General features: G+C 34.3%; 1 protein-coding gene across 3 annotated transcripts in view; it reads left to right on the top strand.

The window, feature by feature from the left end:
• The window catches only part of CNTLN (centlein), a 315,203-nt gene that overhangs the window by 92,703 nt on the left and 206,711 nt on the right, over nucleotides 1-15,789 (top strand). For all 3 annotated transcript variants that reach the window (XR_006295095.1, XM_043566783.1, XM_043566781.1), the window contains exons 4-5: nucleotides 8,547-8,681; nucleotides 9,292-9,471. Coding sequence is in view for 2 of the 3 variants with exons in the window: in XM_043566783.1 (XP_043422718.1) it covers nucleotides 8,547-8,681; nucleotides 9,292-9,471 (315 nt within the window). In the remaining variant the exon portion in view is untranslated. The remainder of the gene's footprint in view (nucleotides 1-8,546; nucleotides 8,682-9,291; nucleotides 9,472-15,789) is intronic.

Below are 15,789 nucleotides of genomic sequence, written 5' to 3' on the forward strand. Positions count from 1 at the left end.
TCAATCTATATACATTTTTACCTTTTTTTATAAGTTTATTTATTTATCTTTGAACAAGATGGGGGGGGGGAGAAAGAGTCCATGCACCCATGCATGGGAGAGAGAGAGAGAGAGAGAGAGAGAGAGAGAGAGAGAGAGAATCCCAAGCAGGCTCTGTGCTGTCAGCATGGAGCCTGACATGGGGCTCAATATTGCAAACCGTGAGATTATGACCCAAGCCAAAATCAAGAGTCAGACACTTAATCAACTGAGCCACCCAGGTACCCACATCTTTACTTTTTTCAAGGTAGGTTTATCCCATCTGCATTTCTTGATATAACATACTTATTTGGTCTTTGTTCTATGACTAAACTTATGCTTTCTGTTTTTAATGTTTTCTTAACTTTTTACATTTGCTGTATTTTTCATTTGTGTATGTTTGTGGGTATGTGTGTGCATGCATTTTTGTGTTGATAGTTTGGGAGGTTTAGAGTCTATATCAGTTCTTTTCATGACTAAGTTTATTACTTTATATTTAATGATATACTTCTTAATTCTAACATATTCTGAAAAATCTATATAATACACATCAACTGCACACTGTAAGATAAGATAAGAAAATTTGTATATTTTTATTTATTCACGTGTTTTTTTCCCTGAATTTTAAAGTGAACTTGCAGAGAGTAAAAGACCTATATGTTGAAAACTATAGAAAGCTTATGAAGGAAATTGAAGAAGATACAAAGAAATGGAAAAACATTCCATGCTCATGGATTAGAAGAATAAATACTGTCAAAATGTCAATACTACCCAAAGCTATCTACACATTCAATGCAATCCCAATCAAAATTGCACCAGCATTCCTCTCAAAGCTATAACAAGCAATCCTAAAATTTGTATGGAACCACAAAAGACCCCGAATAGCCAAAGTAATTTTGAAGAAGAAGACCAAAGCGGGAGGTATCACAATCTCAGACTTTAGCCTCTACTACAAAGCTGTAATCATCAAGACAGTATGATTACAGACACAAAAGCAGACACATAGACCAATGACATAGAATAGAGACCCCAGAATTGGACCCACAAAAGTATGGCCAACTAGTCTTTGACAAAGCAGGAAAGAATATCCAATGAAAAAAGATAGTCTCTTTAACAAATAGTGCTGGGAGAACTGGACAGCAACATACAGAAGAATGAAACTAGACCACTTTCTTACACCATTCACAAAAATAAACTCAAAATGGATGAAGGACTTGAATGTGAGACAGGAAACCATCAAAACCCTAGTGGAGAAAGCAGGAAAAAAACCTCTCTGACCTCAACTGCAGCAATTTCTTACTTAACACATCCCCAAAGGCAAGAGAATTAAAAAGCAAAAATGAACTATTGGGACCTCATCAAGATAAAAATCTTCGACACTGCAAAGGAAACAATCAGCAAAACTAAAAGGCAACTGACAGAATGGGAAAAGATATTTGCAAATGACATATCGGACAAAGGGCTAGTATCCAAAATCTATAAAGAACTCACCAAACTCCACACCTGAAAAACAAATAATCCAGTGAAGAAATGGGCAGAAGACATGAATAGACACTTCTCTAAAGAAGACATCCAGATGGCCAGCAGACACATGAAAAGATGTTCAGCGTCACTCCTCATCAGGGAAATACAAATCAAAACCACACTGAGATACCACCTTGTGCCAGGAAGAGTGGCTAAAATGAACAAATCAGGAGACTATAGATGCTGGCGAGGATGTGGAGAAACAGGAACCCTCTTGCACTGTTGGTGGGAATGCAAACTGGTGCAGCCACACTGGAAAACAGTGTGGAGGTTCCTCAAACAACTAAAAAATAGACCTACCCTATGACCCAGCCATGGCACTGCTAGGAATTTACCCAAGGGATACAGGAGTGCTGATGCATAGGGGCACTTGTACCCCAATGTTTATAGCAGCACTTTCAACAATAGCCAAAGTATGGAAAGAGCCTAAATGTCCATCAACTGACAAATGGATAAAGAAGATGTGATTTATATATACAATGGAATACTGCTTGGCAATGAGAAAGAATGAAATCTGGCCATTTGTAGCAACGTGGATGGAACTGGAGGGTATTATGCTAAGTGAAATCAGTCAGGCAGAGAAAGACAGATACCATATGTTTTTTCACTCATATGTGGATCCTGAGAAAGTTAACAGAAGACCAGGGGGAGGGGAAAGGGGGAAAAAGTTGCAGAGAGGGAGGTAGGCAAACCATAAGACTATTAAATACTGAGAACAAACTGATGGTTGGTGGGGTGGTAGGGGAGAAGGGAAAGTGGGTGATGGCTATTGAGGAGGGCACCTGTTGGGATGAGCACTGGGTGTTATATGGAAACCAATTTGACATAAATTATATGTAATATAAAAAACAAAAAATAAATAAAAGCATCAGGCTAAAAAAATAAAATGTTCTCACTTTAAAAGCAAAAAAAAAAAAGGAGTCTGGACATAGCTAGATTGTCTGTTCAGTATCTCATGGTTGTACTCAGGGTTTCCTTTTGGCTTGCTCTTATCTGGAGGCTTGATTTGGGGAAAATCTGCTTCTAAGCTCATTCAGGTTGCTGACAGTATCCATGTCTTTTTAATTTTAAGACTGAAGTCCTAAATGGAGCCAAACTCTGTATTAGTCAGGGTTCTTTAGAGAAGCAGAAGTGATAGAGGTATATGCATATGTGTATGTATCTACCTATATCTGTCTTTCTAGAAAGAGAGATTGATTTGAAGGCATTGGCTCATGCAGTTTGGGGCTGGCAAGTCTGATTTATGCAAGACTGGCCGGCAGGGTGGAGACCCAGGAAGAGTTGATTTTGCAACTCAATCAGAAAGCTTTCTGGAGGCAGAATTCCTTCTTCCTCAGAAGACTATAGCCCTTTGTTTTATCATCTTCAGTTGACTGGATGAAGCCCAGGCACATTATGGAGAGGTTATCTGCTTAACTCAAAGTCACTGATTTAAATATTAATCATACCTGAAAAATATGTTCACAGCAACATCTAGACTTGTGTTTTATCAAAAACTTGATACCATGGGGAACCTGGGTGGCTCAGTTGATTGGGCTTTTGACTTCAGCTCAGGTCAGGATCTCACAGTTCATGGGTTCGAACCCTGTGTTGGGCTCTGTGCTGACAGCCAAGAGCCTGGAGCCTGCTTCCAATTCTGTGTCTCCCCCTCTAACCCTCCCCTGCTTGCACTCTGTCTCTCTCTCTCTCTCTCTTTCTCAAAAATAAAAATAAACATTAAAAAGAAATTAAAAAAAAAAACTAGATACCACGGGTACTATGGCATACGCAAGTTGACACTTAAAATTAACTAAATGGGTAAAAAGTAGTGAGGTGAATAGGCCTTTACTGTGAGGTTTTCTGTTTATCTGGCTAGGGCTTAGGCTGTGTTTACCGTTTGCTGTAGTTGTATGTTTCAGAGGCTAAACTTTGTTTTGCTGTCCTTTTTTTGGGGTTTTCTACAAGCTTCTTAAGTACTGTCTGAGATGCACAGTTTTTTTTCCATTGTGTTCCCTTGTTATACAGAAGCCCTATTGGTATGGTGGTCCAGTGTCAGGGGGAGATGAAGTATTCTATACTCTGATTAGGTTTCAATCTTTTAGTGAGCTTGTGTCCCTACAATGTGACCTTCACAAGTGCTTCTGTTTCTCCCCCCTCCCTTGGATTAATAGGAAGGCTAGAGGGTGTTGGAGTTAGGTATTTCCCTTTAGCCAGGTTGATTTGGCTCTGGTGAAAGTCACCTAAAATTGGGCTTTTTAACTGTTAAAACTTGTCTACTTTGATCCTCCAGCAATCTGTTAATTACAGATTAAATTTTTCTACCCTGGTAGTGGTTTCCATGGATTTTACTGCTCCTGGGCTCCTGCTCTGGTATATTGCCATTCTCTTTATATATCTGTCTGTTTCTCTAGTTTTTGGAACAGCAGTTTGCTCTATGTCCCCAATTCTCTGGTAGATCCAAAAAGAGTTTTTGAGTTTTAATTAGTTCAACTTTTTCCATGTTGTGTAATCAGGAGAGATGACTTCCAAGTGCCTTACATGCTTGAGTGGAACCTGGAAGTTTCTCCATTGTGTTTTTATTAAGTAGCTCTTAATTTTTAAGACTTACAGCCTGTGGAATAGAGTTAATACTTAAGGATGACAATTCCGGGGGTACTTGGGTGGCTCAGTCAGTTAAGAGTCTGACTCTTGATTTTGGCTTAGGTCATGATCTCACAGTTTATGAGTTCAAGCCCTGCATCAGGCTCTCTGCTGACAGCATGGAACCTGTTTGGAATTCTCTCTCCCCCTCTGCTCCTTGCAGAGCACATGTGCATTCTCTCTCTCTCTCTCTCTCAAAATAAATAAATAAACTTAAAAAAATAACAATTCCTATAGCTTATTTAAGTCTTACTTAGGTATCCAGTCAAATTTCTAGGAAGTTGTGTGCATGCCGCACACACACACACATACTCACACAATTTTTTAGCTGGTTGCAGAAAAAACTTTCATAAGAGTGCAATCTAATATTATAACTTATATTTTATTGATGATAATGTAAAACATTGCCTGTAACTTTTGTGATAAGATACTGCCTTAGCTTTGTCACAAATAGTTATAAAATAAATCATGTAATAAATTCTCCTTCTACAATTAACATTAGATAACTCTGCTAACAGCCTAGTATATTGTATTTGATTAGATGATGATTGTTCTTTAACGTTATATCCCTGCCCCCACCCCTTTTTTTTTTCTTTTACCTTATAGGAAGCTCAGAAATGAGTTTGGGTTCTCAGTTACAATTAGATCTCTTACCTTTTCCTTTTTCTCGCTTTACCGTTGTTTTAGTTGTTATGGCTTCATAACTTGTGTTTTTTATTAAAACTTTCATGCCTACTTGAAAGTAGGTCATATAAATAATACATTAACTATGCTGAAGTATTGCTTGATAGAATTTTAGGTCTTATGCTGCTGCCCCTCCTTTCCCCTTTTTTCTGTGTCATACTCTTTATCATCCTCATCTTACTCCATAGACTTCTCTTGACCGTGATGTGAATTATTCATTTCATGTCTTATCCATAATAAATTATTTGTTCCAGACATATTTTCTCTTGTCACCCTTTATGGTTTATGGTTCCTCAGCATTCTATTTGCTAGTTTAATATTAACTCAAGCCATAGCATTCAAAATGTACTCTATCCAGAGAAGTTTGTTGAAAAGTTTCATTAAGCTAAATTTTAAAATGAACTGTAGCTGTATATACCTGTGATTTTGTTATTTAAAGTAGATCTCAAAGAGCATATTTTATTAGGAAAATATTTTGCATTATACAAAATTTCATAGTTCTTGAAAGGTTTGATTTATCGGTTGTCTTTTATCGGGAGTGCATCTTTGTCTTAATTATTACTTTCATGATTATTTAACATAATATCAGATTTATCAAACTATAAGAATATTGATAGTTTGGGTTAACTAATTTCTCACTGCATTATGCTTCTTTATTTAAAAATTAAGTCTATATTTGTCCTTGTTGATTGTTAAATTCACTCAAATGCCAGAATTCAAATTATTAAATAATTGTTATGAAAGGGCTTGCTGGTGGTGTTTAAGTTGTCAGTTCTTGTTAAGGTTAGCTGACATGAATGGACAAACCCTTCTAAAACTTAAATGATTTGCTTCAGTGTTCTTTCCTTCCTAAAGTCTAAATAATTTCCAGAATAGATGAAGATGCTCAAGTTTTGTCAGTTCTCTTTTCAAAGGAGAGGTCTCTAGATAGCCTGTGAACAGTCTTAGTGTTCACATGATTGAATTTTTCATTCTTTGTCAATGTCATTCATAAACATTTACTAATATGTTTTGGAAAACATTATGAGTACATAGATAGTGTGTAATGTGTCAAATTAATAATATGGGCAAGACAGAAATCTAGAAAAGGCAGAAATTACTGTAACATTTGGGGAAGCCTTCATGGAGAGAGGTGGAAATTGAATCTTGAAGGAGGTAACATTTAGATGAGAATAGAAAAATGGGCTATGAGTTGTGGATGGGCCACATTTATGCATCTATTTTTAAGCTGTTTGATTGATGTCAGGCACACCTTGATATGCCCTAACAATTCAAATGGGAAACAAAAATTAAAACTATGTTGAGGAGCCGTGTATACCTACTGGATTTGTAAAAAATACCACGCCTGAGAGTCAAGTGTTGCTGTAGCTGTGGAACTGAGAGAACACTTGAAGTGCTTGTAGCCTATGACTTAGCAGTTTTACCCCCAAATATATTCTTAAGCAATGTTTTTCAAACTTTTATTAATATGACCCCTACACTGAAAAAAATACATTTTCCCTAATGACCCCAGTGTACCCACAATGAAATAAAAATTTCATATAATAATAGTTCTTACTATGTGTAATAAAGGTAAAATATAATAAAGTATGTATCAAATATGAATTTCATAATATTTAAATAAAACAAATCAAAAACAAAAAATTTAAGAGCAATTTAATGTGTCTGCTTCTTTCATAATTCTATTCCTTTGGCATAGTTTTTTTGCTAAGAGTTTATGCTTACATTTTTAATATTTTCTATTGTATTCTATTCCAGTTTTTAACAATGCTGATTGTGATGACTAAATTGATTTAATGACCCATTACTCGATTGCAATCTGTAGTTTGAAAAATACTGCTTGGGAGAAATTCTTGCTCATCTGTATCAGGAGACATGTTTAAGAGTGTTTATAGCAGCATTGTTTGTATACCCCTTTTCCCAAAATGGGAAGCAGCTGAAATATACACTGACAAGAGATAGATAAATATATTATAGTATATTTATATAATAGAATAATACTATACACCAAGGTAATTGAATTGCAGCTACACCTATCAATATGGATGAATTTGGGAACATATGTTGAGCAAAAAATAGCAAATCACAGAATATGTGTAGTATGATTTAATTTGTATAAAGTTCAAAAGTAAGGTAAACTATATAATATACCAAATAGGGATATTTATGTCTCCAAACTATAAAGAAAGGCCAGACAAGGATAAAAACCAAAATTGTAAGACAGTGCTTTGCCCTGAAGGCTATAGAAATGTCAGAGGATCGGGGGACCTACAAAGGACTTCAAAGGCAATGGTAGAGTTGTGTGTCTTAATTGAGTGGTTGTGGATACAAGGCTGCTCTTTTTACTCTGCTCTTAATACCTTTATATATATTTATCACAGATTATTTTTGTATGTATCCAGTATTTAAAATATTTTTAATTTGAAGTAAAGTAAAATCAACAGTTAACATTACAGCTTAAAAAATAGGAATATAGTAGATACCCTCACTTCATTCCTAAGACTTACCCCATTTTTCATCCTATCCCTGAACCTCACCCTAAGTTTCAGTTCATCCTCATGTCATTTGGAGCATATTTAATAAGGAGCAAATATGGGAGTACAAAATAAATTGGTAATTAAGGATCAGATGAGCATCAGTGATAGATAAGAGATGGAATGAAGGTCAGGGGTTTCTAGTGAGCATACCAGTTAATAACAGAACAGCATGTTGTATCTTGATGTGTCTTCTTGGTTGATAGGCAGACGGGGCTTTGGGAAAAGGTACTGTTAAGAATGACCTGGAGGTTTTCAAAAGTGTGTAAGCATGTAATGGATGCTTAATAAATGTTAGTTGAAAAAAATGAACAAAAGTTGGCTTGACGAAGGTTGAAGAAGTATAGAAAGAGATAGTATAAGGATATGGATTTCAGTTTTACCATGTTAGTTTAAGGTTCCAGCAGATAATCCAAGTGGAGGTATTATATAAAAAGTTGCAAATGTGGCATTAGTGATTGGGAGAGAGTCAAAGCTGCATTGTAGATTAGTTATTCTCTCAGACAGAGATAAGACAAAAAGCCAAGAGTGGGTAAATTTTCTGAGAGGAAAACTGTAGAAGTAAGAGGGAAATTAAGAATTGAGTCATGGACACATCCTGTGATTACGTGTTATTTAGGTATCTCTGGCAGGTAAAAAGGACATTCAGTTAAAAATTATGGCAGTTTGAATATTCTGAATTATTTTCCTACACAGCAAGATATCTTTGGTACAAAAACAGACTTGCCATTTTTCAGTCTTGAAGATTATTCATGCCTTCACAAATCTAATTGTTTCTTTAAAAAATGTTTTCTTCGAAATCATACTCAAGAGGGTAATTCTTATCTTAGTTACATACACTTTTTCTTTGATTGGAATGTTTTATAAAATTTTGTTTTCCTTCTGTTTTGCATCTAAATCCCAAAAATTTACTTTCTGACTGTGGCTTAACATTTGGTATCCAGTTTGTATGTGTCCTTCATCTTAAACTAATAAACAGATACCATACTTGCACTGTTTACTTGAATATTGATGGGCATGTCACCAGAAATAAGAATTGTGAAAGTAGACATTATTATGAAAGCTAGTTAATCCTAATATTATCAGTCAAAATCTAAAACTTTGTAAATAAAATAATTTTTTCTTAGAAGTACCAACTCACCAATAATTGTGATTTTTTTTCCATAGAGAGAAACAGGACTAAAAAAGGAAATAAATGACCTTGTAAAACGGAAGATTGCAGTTGATGAAGAAAACGTTTTCTTAAGGAAAGAATTCAGCGACTTGCAGAAGAAATTTAAAGATAAAAGTCAGGAAGCTAAGGTGTGTTGGCTTCTACATAGTTTTACAGTACTCTTACTTTGAAGTCCTACTTTAAGCTTTGTCAGCCTTTGTGGCACAGAAAGTGACAAGCTTGGAGGAAAAATTGCCTTAGGCCCTGCTGTACCATACAGTTTTCTCACATGCAAAAACTGAGAAAGATGCTTTAAAGATAAGACTCCAAGCTTTATAACTTTCAGATAAATAGTTAATGATGGAAATGGAGCTAAGAAAGTAGGAGTGTGAATATGTGGCTTCTTGTAATTAGATTCTGATGGGACTGGCATTATTAATTGATAAAACCCAGGTCTGGGAGGATATGTCTGTGTGGGTCTCAAAAATAGCTGGGGACAGCATCAAAGGCAGCTTGATCAATTAATGGGCTCTTTGCAAATGTGTACTCATCAAAGCTGTCATCCAGTGAAAAAATATGACCCATCCACCTGCATGAAAAGAGGCCAATAAAAGTATACAGGTGACCTTGGCCATCAAATATAGAAGAAGCTGCTGTGAGGGTAAAACTGCACAGTTTATATTTGCTGATTAGTTCTCACCTTTTTTTGTTGTTGTTTGTTTTGTTTTGTTTATCGGCCCTTGTGGTACTGTTCTACAGGACACTAAGGAGCGTGTACAGAATAAGGAAGAGCAAAACAGACTGGTTATAAAAACTCTGGAGGAGGAAAATGAGAAATTAAGTACCCGCTGCGCTGACCTGCTAAATGACCTGGAGAAACTGAGGAAGCAAGAAGCACATTGGAGAAAAGAAAAATATAGCATTGATGCAAAAATAAAGGTAGGCAATGAGAATGGAGGGAATAAGAATAATGCCGTTATTTTGGATCTAACTTCTTATAGGAAGTTTATTACATGTGATTTTCTTTAAATAACAAGTTATATATTCAAATCTACCAGTGGGGACCAGCATTAATTTATATTCCTTCACTTAAGACCCACAGCTTTTTAAAAATTGATGTTGCAAAGCAGGAAACTGACTTCAAATAGTTATCTAAAATGTAATCATTAAAAAATAAAGGCTATAGCATTTTGAAATAAAACATGTTTTGGAAAAACATATTTAGAATCATGAGGTTTGACATTTTTCAGCTAGAGCTTAAATTTATAAATATAGCTAGAATTCATTACAATCGAGTTTTAAGAATGTATTTTCCAGGTCTTTTAAAAAATAAAATGTGAAAAAAGCATAAAACAGTTGAAAAATACTCATGTGTGTTTTAAAGATGATGCTTTCCTTTGACTTAAAGGGGCCTTATCATAGTAAAATTTTATTTTCATAGAAGATGAAAGGTACAGTCAATCTTCATAATAGTCTGATATCTTTTTTCATCAGTATTTTTCAAAATAGTACTTTTTTGTGGCTTTCTCTTTGTTTTGAGAATATTTTTGTTAATTTTTTTCCCATCAAATTTCAGGTTTCTCATAGACTTTATTGAAAAGGCTAGAAACAAATTTTCATGCTAGTAAATATGATAGTGCCTCTATGTATGCACAATAAAAAGAATATATAACATAAGCACACATACACATACATATATACATATATATGGCTATTAAAGCATACTAAGTATGGATATGTGTGTGTGATTATTTTAGAGGTGAAGGGATGTCTATTTCTGAGTGTGTGAATCAATTTGTTGCACATATTTAAGAAAACACATTAAATCTATTAGTGTACCATCAGGGAATGACTGAGCCATTGAGAAAATTGAATTCTGGTGCATTTTCTTTCTCAATTTTTATATCAGTTTCTGCTTCCCTGCATCCTTTAAGCTGTGTGGTAGTGCGATAAGGCTAAGTGGCACTTGTGTTAAATTCATGGGTACATGATTATTTGATGATACTCTTCGAATCATTGATTACTGTTTTCCACTTAAATAGTTCATTCTGTGATTGGCTGTGAATTTTGGTTCCGTGACTTTTTTTTTTAATTGTAGGTTTGGTCTTATTAACTTGTAGACATTTTTTATTTACTCTGGATAGTAATACTTATATATATATATATTATGAATATATATATATATTACAAATATATATATATTACAAATACTTTCTGTTCCATGACTCTTGAATAAGGTGAATTGGACTTTGAAAAGTTTGTGAATTTGGAAGAGTCTATTTTATTATTTTCTTCTTTAATATTTTCTAATGTTTTTGCATTAGGAATCTTAGATGCTAAACCTTTCCTTACCCTAAAGTCTGTAATCTACTTAGAATTTATTTTGGGATATGTTGTTTCACACCATTTATTTAATAGTTAATTGATTTGTGATTCAATCTCTCTCATATCTCAAAGTTTCCATGTGTGTATTGGTTTGTTTCTGGAAATCTTATTATTCTCATGGTTTTAGATATTGTGGTTTTGTAATTTGACTCATTGTTTGGCAGGGAAGTCTTCTTTATTCTTATTTTTGTAAGTCCCAAGCCCTGTATGTGCTTCTTCACTGTCTTATAATATTTAAGAACGATTTTATTAGTTTTACTGAAAAATTCTGTTAGGAAGTAGATTGGAATCACACTTAATTTATGAATTAATCTTGGGAGAATTGTGACCCTAACATTCATGTATGTGGAATAAGATGTATTCTTAAAATGGCACTGTCAACTGTTATTCAATTTATTAATAGCTACTAATATTGTCAAATTGTATAAGGGTAAGTAATATTTTAAATTATATTTTAACTGATTATTTCGGGAAGACAAGACTGTTACTGATTTATTTTATCTTAACCTTCTTTTCAACAATTTTTTTTTCAAATTACTTTATTCTAAAAATTTGTACATTTTCTAGATTTTTCTAAGTTACACAATTACATTGCACATTAAGAACACTTTGAATCTTTCTTTCCTTTCTAAAATATTGATTGGCATATTATTCACATTTAATCCATTTAAAGTTCACAGTCCAAGTGCAGTTTTTAGTTTGTGCAGAGTTGTGCAACTATTATCACAATTACTTTTAGAACATTTTCATCATTTCTTAAAGAAACCCTGTAGCCTTTAGCAATCACTCTGAATTTACCCCCTTTTCTCTGCAACCCTTGATAGCCAGTAAGCTGCTTTCTTTCTCAATATATTTTCTGTTCTAAAATTTCATATAAATGAAATCATAGTGTCTTTTGTGACTGAGTTCTTCTACTTAGAATAATGTTTTCAGTGTTTATCCATGTTGTAGCATGTTTATCAGTACCACATTCCTTTCTTTGTTGAATAATATTCCATTACATAGATATCCTACGTTTTATTTCTTTACCATTAGTAGATAGACATTTGTGTTCTGAATAATGCTGCTATGACTATTTGTGTACAGGATTTCATGTATACATACATGTATTTTTCTTTCTCTTAGGTACATACCAAAGAGTGAGAATACTGGGTCATATTGTAACTGCTTTTAAGTTTTTGAGGAACTTAAGGAACCTGTTTCAAAAACAGGTGCATCACTTTACATTGTGAACAGCAATGTATGAGAGTTCTGATTTCTTTTTGTGCTCATCAATACTTGTTATTGCCTGTCTTTTTGATTATAGTCATTTCTGTGGATGTTAAGTGATACCTCATTGTGCTTTTCATTTGCGTTTCCCTGATGGCTAATGATGTTGAGCATCTTTGGATGTGGTATTGGCTATTTGTCTGTTTTTGAAGAAATGCATATATATTCTGCATACAAATCTCTTTTGTGTATACTTCTGGATACAAGTCTCTTTTTTGGCTGTATATTTTGAAACTATTTTCTTTAATTCTTGGTGTTGTTTTCCTTTATTAATGGTGTTTTTAAGCATAAATGTTTTACATTTTGATGATATTTATCTACCCTTTTTTTTTTGTTACCCATGCTTTGGTGAGAAATCATTGCCTAGTCTAAGATCAAGAAGATGGAAACCAGGGGCGCCTGGGTGGCGCAGTCGGTTAAGTGTCCGACTTTAGCCAGGTCACGATCTCGCGGTCCGTGAGTTCGAGCCCCGCGTCAGGCTCTGGGCTGATGGCTCGGAGCCTGGAGCCTGTTTCCAATTCTGTGTCTCCCTCTCTCTCTGCCCCTCCCCCGTTCATGCTCTGTCTCTCTCTGTCCCAAAAATAAATAAACGTTGAAAAAAAAAATTAAAAAAAAAAAAAAGAAGAAGATGGAAACCTATGTTTTCTTCTTCGAGTTTTATAGTTTTATATCTTGCATTTAATTCTTTGTTCCATTTTGAGTTCGTTTTTGAATGTGATGTTTGATAGGAATCCAACTTCTTCTTTTGTTATTCAGTTATCCCAGTACCATTTGTTGAAAAAAACCTAGTCTTCCCCTCACTGCATCTGTTTGGGCATCTTTATTGAGTATCATGGGACTGTAAATAGAAGGATTTTTTTCTTAGACCTCAATTCTGTTCCTTTGATTTATACATTTATCCTCATGTCTATGCTACACTATTGATTATTATAGATTTGTAATAGATTTTGCAATTGGGATATGTGTCTCATACAAATTTTTTCTTCTTTTTTCAATATTAGCTATTCTGGGTCTCTTGCATTTCCATATGGATTTTAGAAACATCTTTTCCATTCTTACAAGAAAAGCAAGCTGGGTTTATTTTGATAGAGATTGCATTGAATTAGAAGATCAATTTGGCAAATACCACTATCTTAGGATACTTTATCTTCTAATCAATCAGTATGGGGTGTTTCATTATTTTAGGTCTACTTTAATTTTTTTCAATAATGTTTTGTGGTTTTCAGAGTATAATTTTGCACTTCTTTGGGTACATATATTCCTAAAAATTTAATTAATTTTTATGCTATTTTAAGTGGAACTGTTTCTTCATTTCCTTTTTGGGTGGTTTATTCCTACTGTAGAGATCTGTAATTAATTTTATATAGTGATCTTATATCCTGCCACCCTGCTTGATAGGTTGATTCTTCGGGGTTTTCTATTTGTAAGATTATGTCATTTATAAGCAGAGATAATTTTACTTCTTCTTTTCCAATCTGGTGCCTTTTGTCTCATTTTATTGCCCATTCATTACCCTGCTAGAATCTCTCATATAAAGTTGAATAGAAAAAAAAGAGTAGACATCTATGTCTTGTTCCATATCTCATTGGTAAAGGAACCACTCTTTCGCCCTTAAGTATGATAATTGATGTTTGCTCTGAAGTTTTGTTGATAAACTTTATCAGATTGAGGAAGTTTCTTTTGGTTCGTAGTTGTTGAATGTTTTTGTCTTTTATCATGAAGAGGTGTTGGATTCTGGTGAATGCTTTTTCTGTATCTATTGAAATAATATTGCGGTTTTTGTTTTTTATTCTGTTGGTATGATATATTACTTGAATTTTGGATGTTAAACCAACTTTACATTGCTGGGATATTTCTGCCTTTATCTGACTTTGGTATCAAGTCAGATCTTTGGCATCTACTGGCCTTGTAGAATAAATTAGAAAATATTTTCTCCTCATATGTTTTGGAAGAGTTCGAAAAGAATGGGTATTCATTAAAAAAAAATACTTGGTTCACCAGTTAAAGCCATCTGGTACTAGAATTTTTTATTTTGGGTAGTTTTGATAACTGATTAATAAACCTTTTCAGTTATCATAGGTCTGTTGAGATTTTCTATTTCTTCTTGAGTTAGTTTAGGTGATCTGTGTCTTTCTACGTACGTAGGTTATCTAATTTGCTGATGTACAATTGCTTACAGTATTCTCTAATAATCCTTTTTTTATTTCTGTACTAGTGTCCTTACTTTGATTTTTGATTTTAGTTACTTACACCTTTTCTCTTTTTTCTTTGTCATTCTAACTAAAGGTTTGTTAATTTTTTTTAATGTTTATTTTTGAGAGAGAGACAGAGTCGGGGAGGGGCAGAGAGAGAGAGGGAGACACAGAATCTGAAACAGGCTCCAGGCTCTGAGCTGTCAGCACAGAGCCCCATGCAGGGCTCAAACTCATGAACTGAACCGTAAGATCATGACCTGAGCCCAAGTTGGATGCTTAACGGGCTGAGCCACCCAGACTCCCCTAAAGGTTTGTTAATTTTGTTGCTATTTACAAAGAGTCAGATTTTGCTTTAATTGATTATTGTTTTGCTAGCCCCTTTTTAAAAACTTTCCATATTAATCTTTATCATTTCCTTTCTATTCTCTTTGGTTTTACTTTGCTATTTTAATTTGTTTTCTATTTCTTCAAGGTGTAAAATTAGATTCTTAATTTGAGGTATGTTTTCTTTTTTAATGTTGGCATTTATAGCTATAAATTTCCCCCAGTACTACCTTTGCTGCATCTTGTAATTATTAGTATTTATGCGTTGTTTTCATTCATCTCTGAATATTTTCTAATTCTCTTGTGATCTCTTCTTTCACCTATTTGTTGTTTATGATTAGTTTGTCTAATTTCCACATATTAACTTTTTCTTTTGGTTTTTCTTCTTTTAGTGACTTTTTTTTTTTTAATTTTTTTTTTTCAACGTTTATTTATTTTTGGGACAGAGAGAGACAGAGCATGAACGGGGGAGGGGCAGAGAGAGAGGGAGACACAGAATCGGAAACAGGCTCCAGGCTCTGAGCCATCAGCCCAGAGCCCGACGCGGGGCTCGAACTCACGGACCGCGAGATCGTGACCTGGCTGAAGTCGGACGCTTAACCGACTGCGCCACCCAGGCGCCCCTTCTTTTAGTGACTTTTAACTCCAATCCGCTATGGTTGGACAAGGTACTTTGTATAATTGTAATGTTTTTAAATTGATTAAGCATTATTTTATGTCCTAACATTTGGCCTGATATGGCAGATATTCCATGTGTACTTGAGAAAAATATATAATCTGCTATTTTGGAGTAAAGTATTCCATATACATCTATTAGGACTACTTAGTTTATAGTGTTCTTCAGCCCTCTTCATCCTTGTTGACCTTCCGTCTAAATGTTGCATTCATTATTTAAAGTGGAGTATTGAATTCTTCAGCTATTATTATAAAACTGTATTTCTCCCTTCAATTCTCTAATTGTTTATATATTTAAGGGCTTGGTTGTTTGGTACGTGTACATTTATAGCTATTATATCTTCTTGATGAATTGACTCTTTAATCAATATATAAGCTCTCTTTTCCCTTTTTTGACAGTTTTTGACAT

The sequence above is a fragment of the Prionailurus bengalensis genome, chromosome D4 (genome assembly GCF_016509475.1).
Source record: "Prionailurus bengalensis isolate Pbe53 chromosome D4, Fcat_Pben_1.1_paternal_pri, whole genome shotgun sequence".
Lineage (NCBI taxonomy): Eukaryota > Metazoa > Chordata > Mammalia > Carnivora > Felidae > Prionailurus > Prionailurus bengalensis.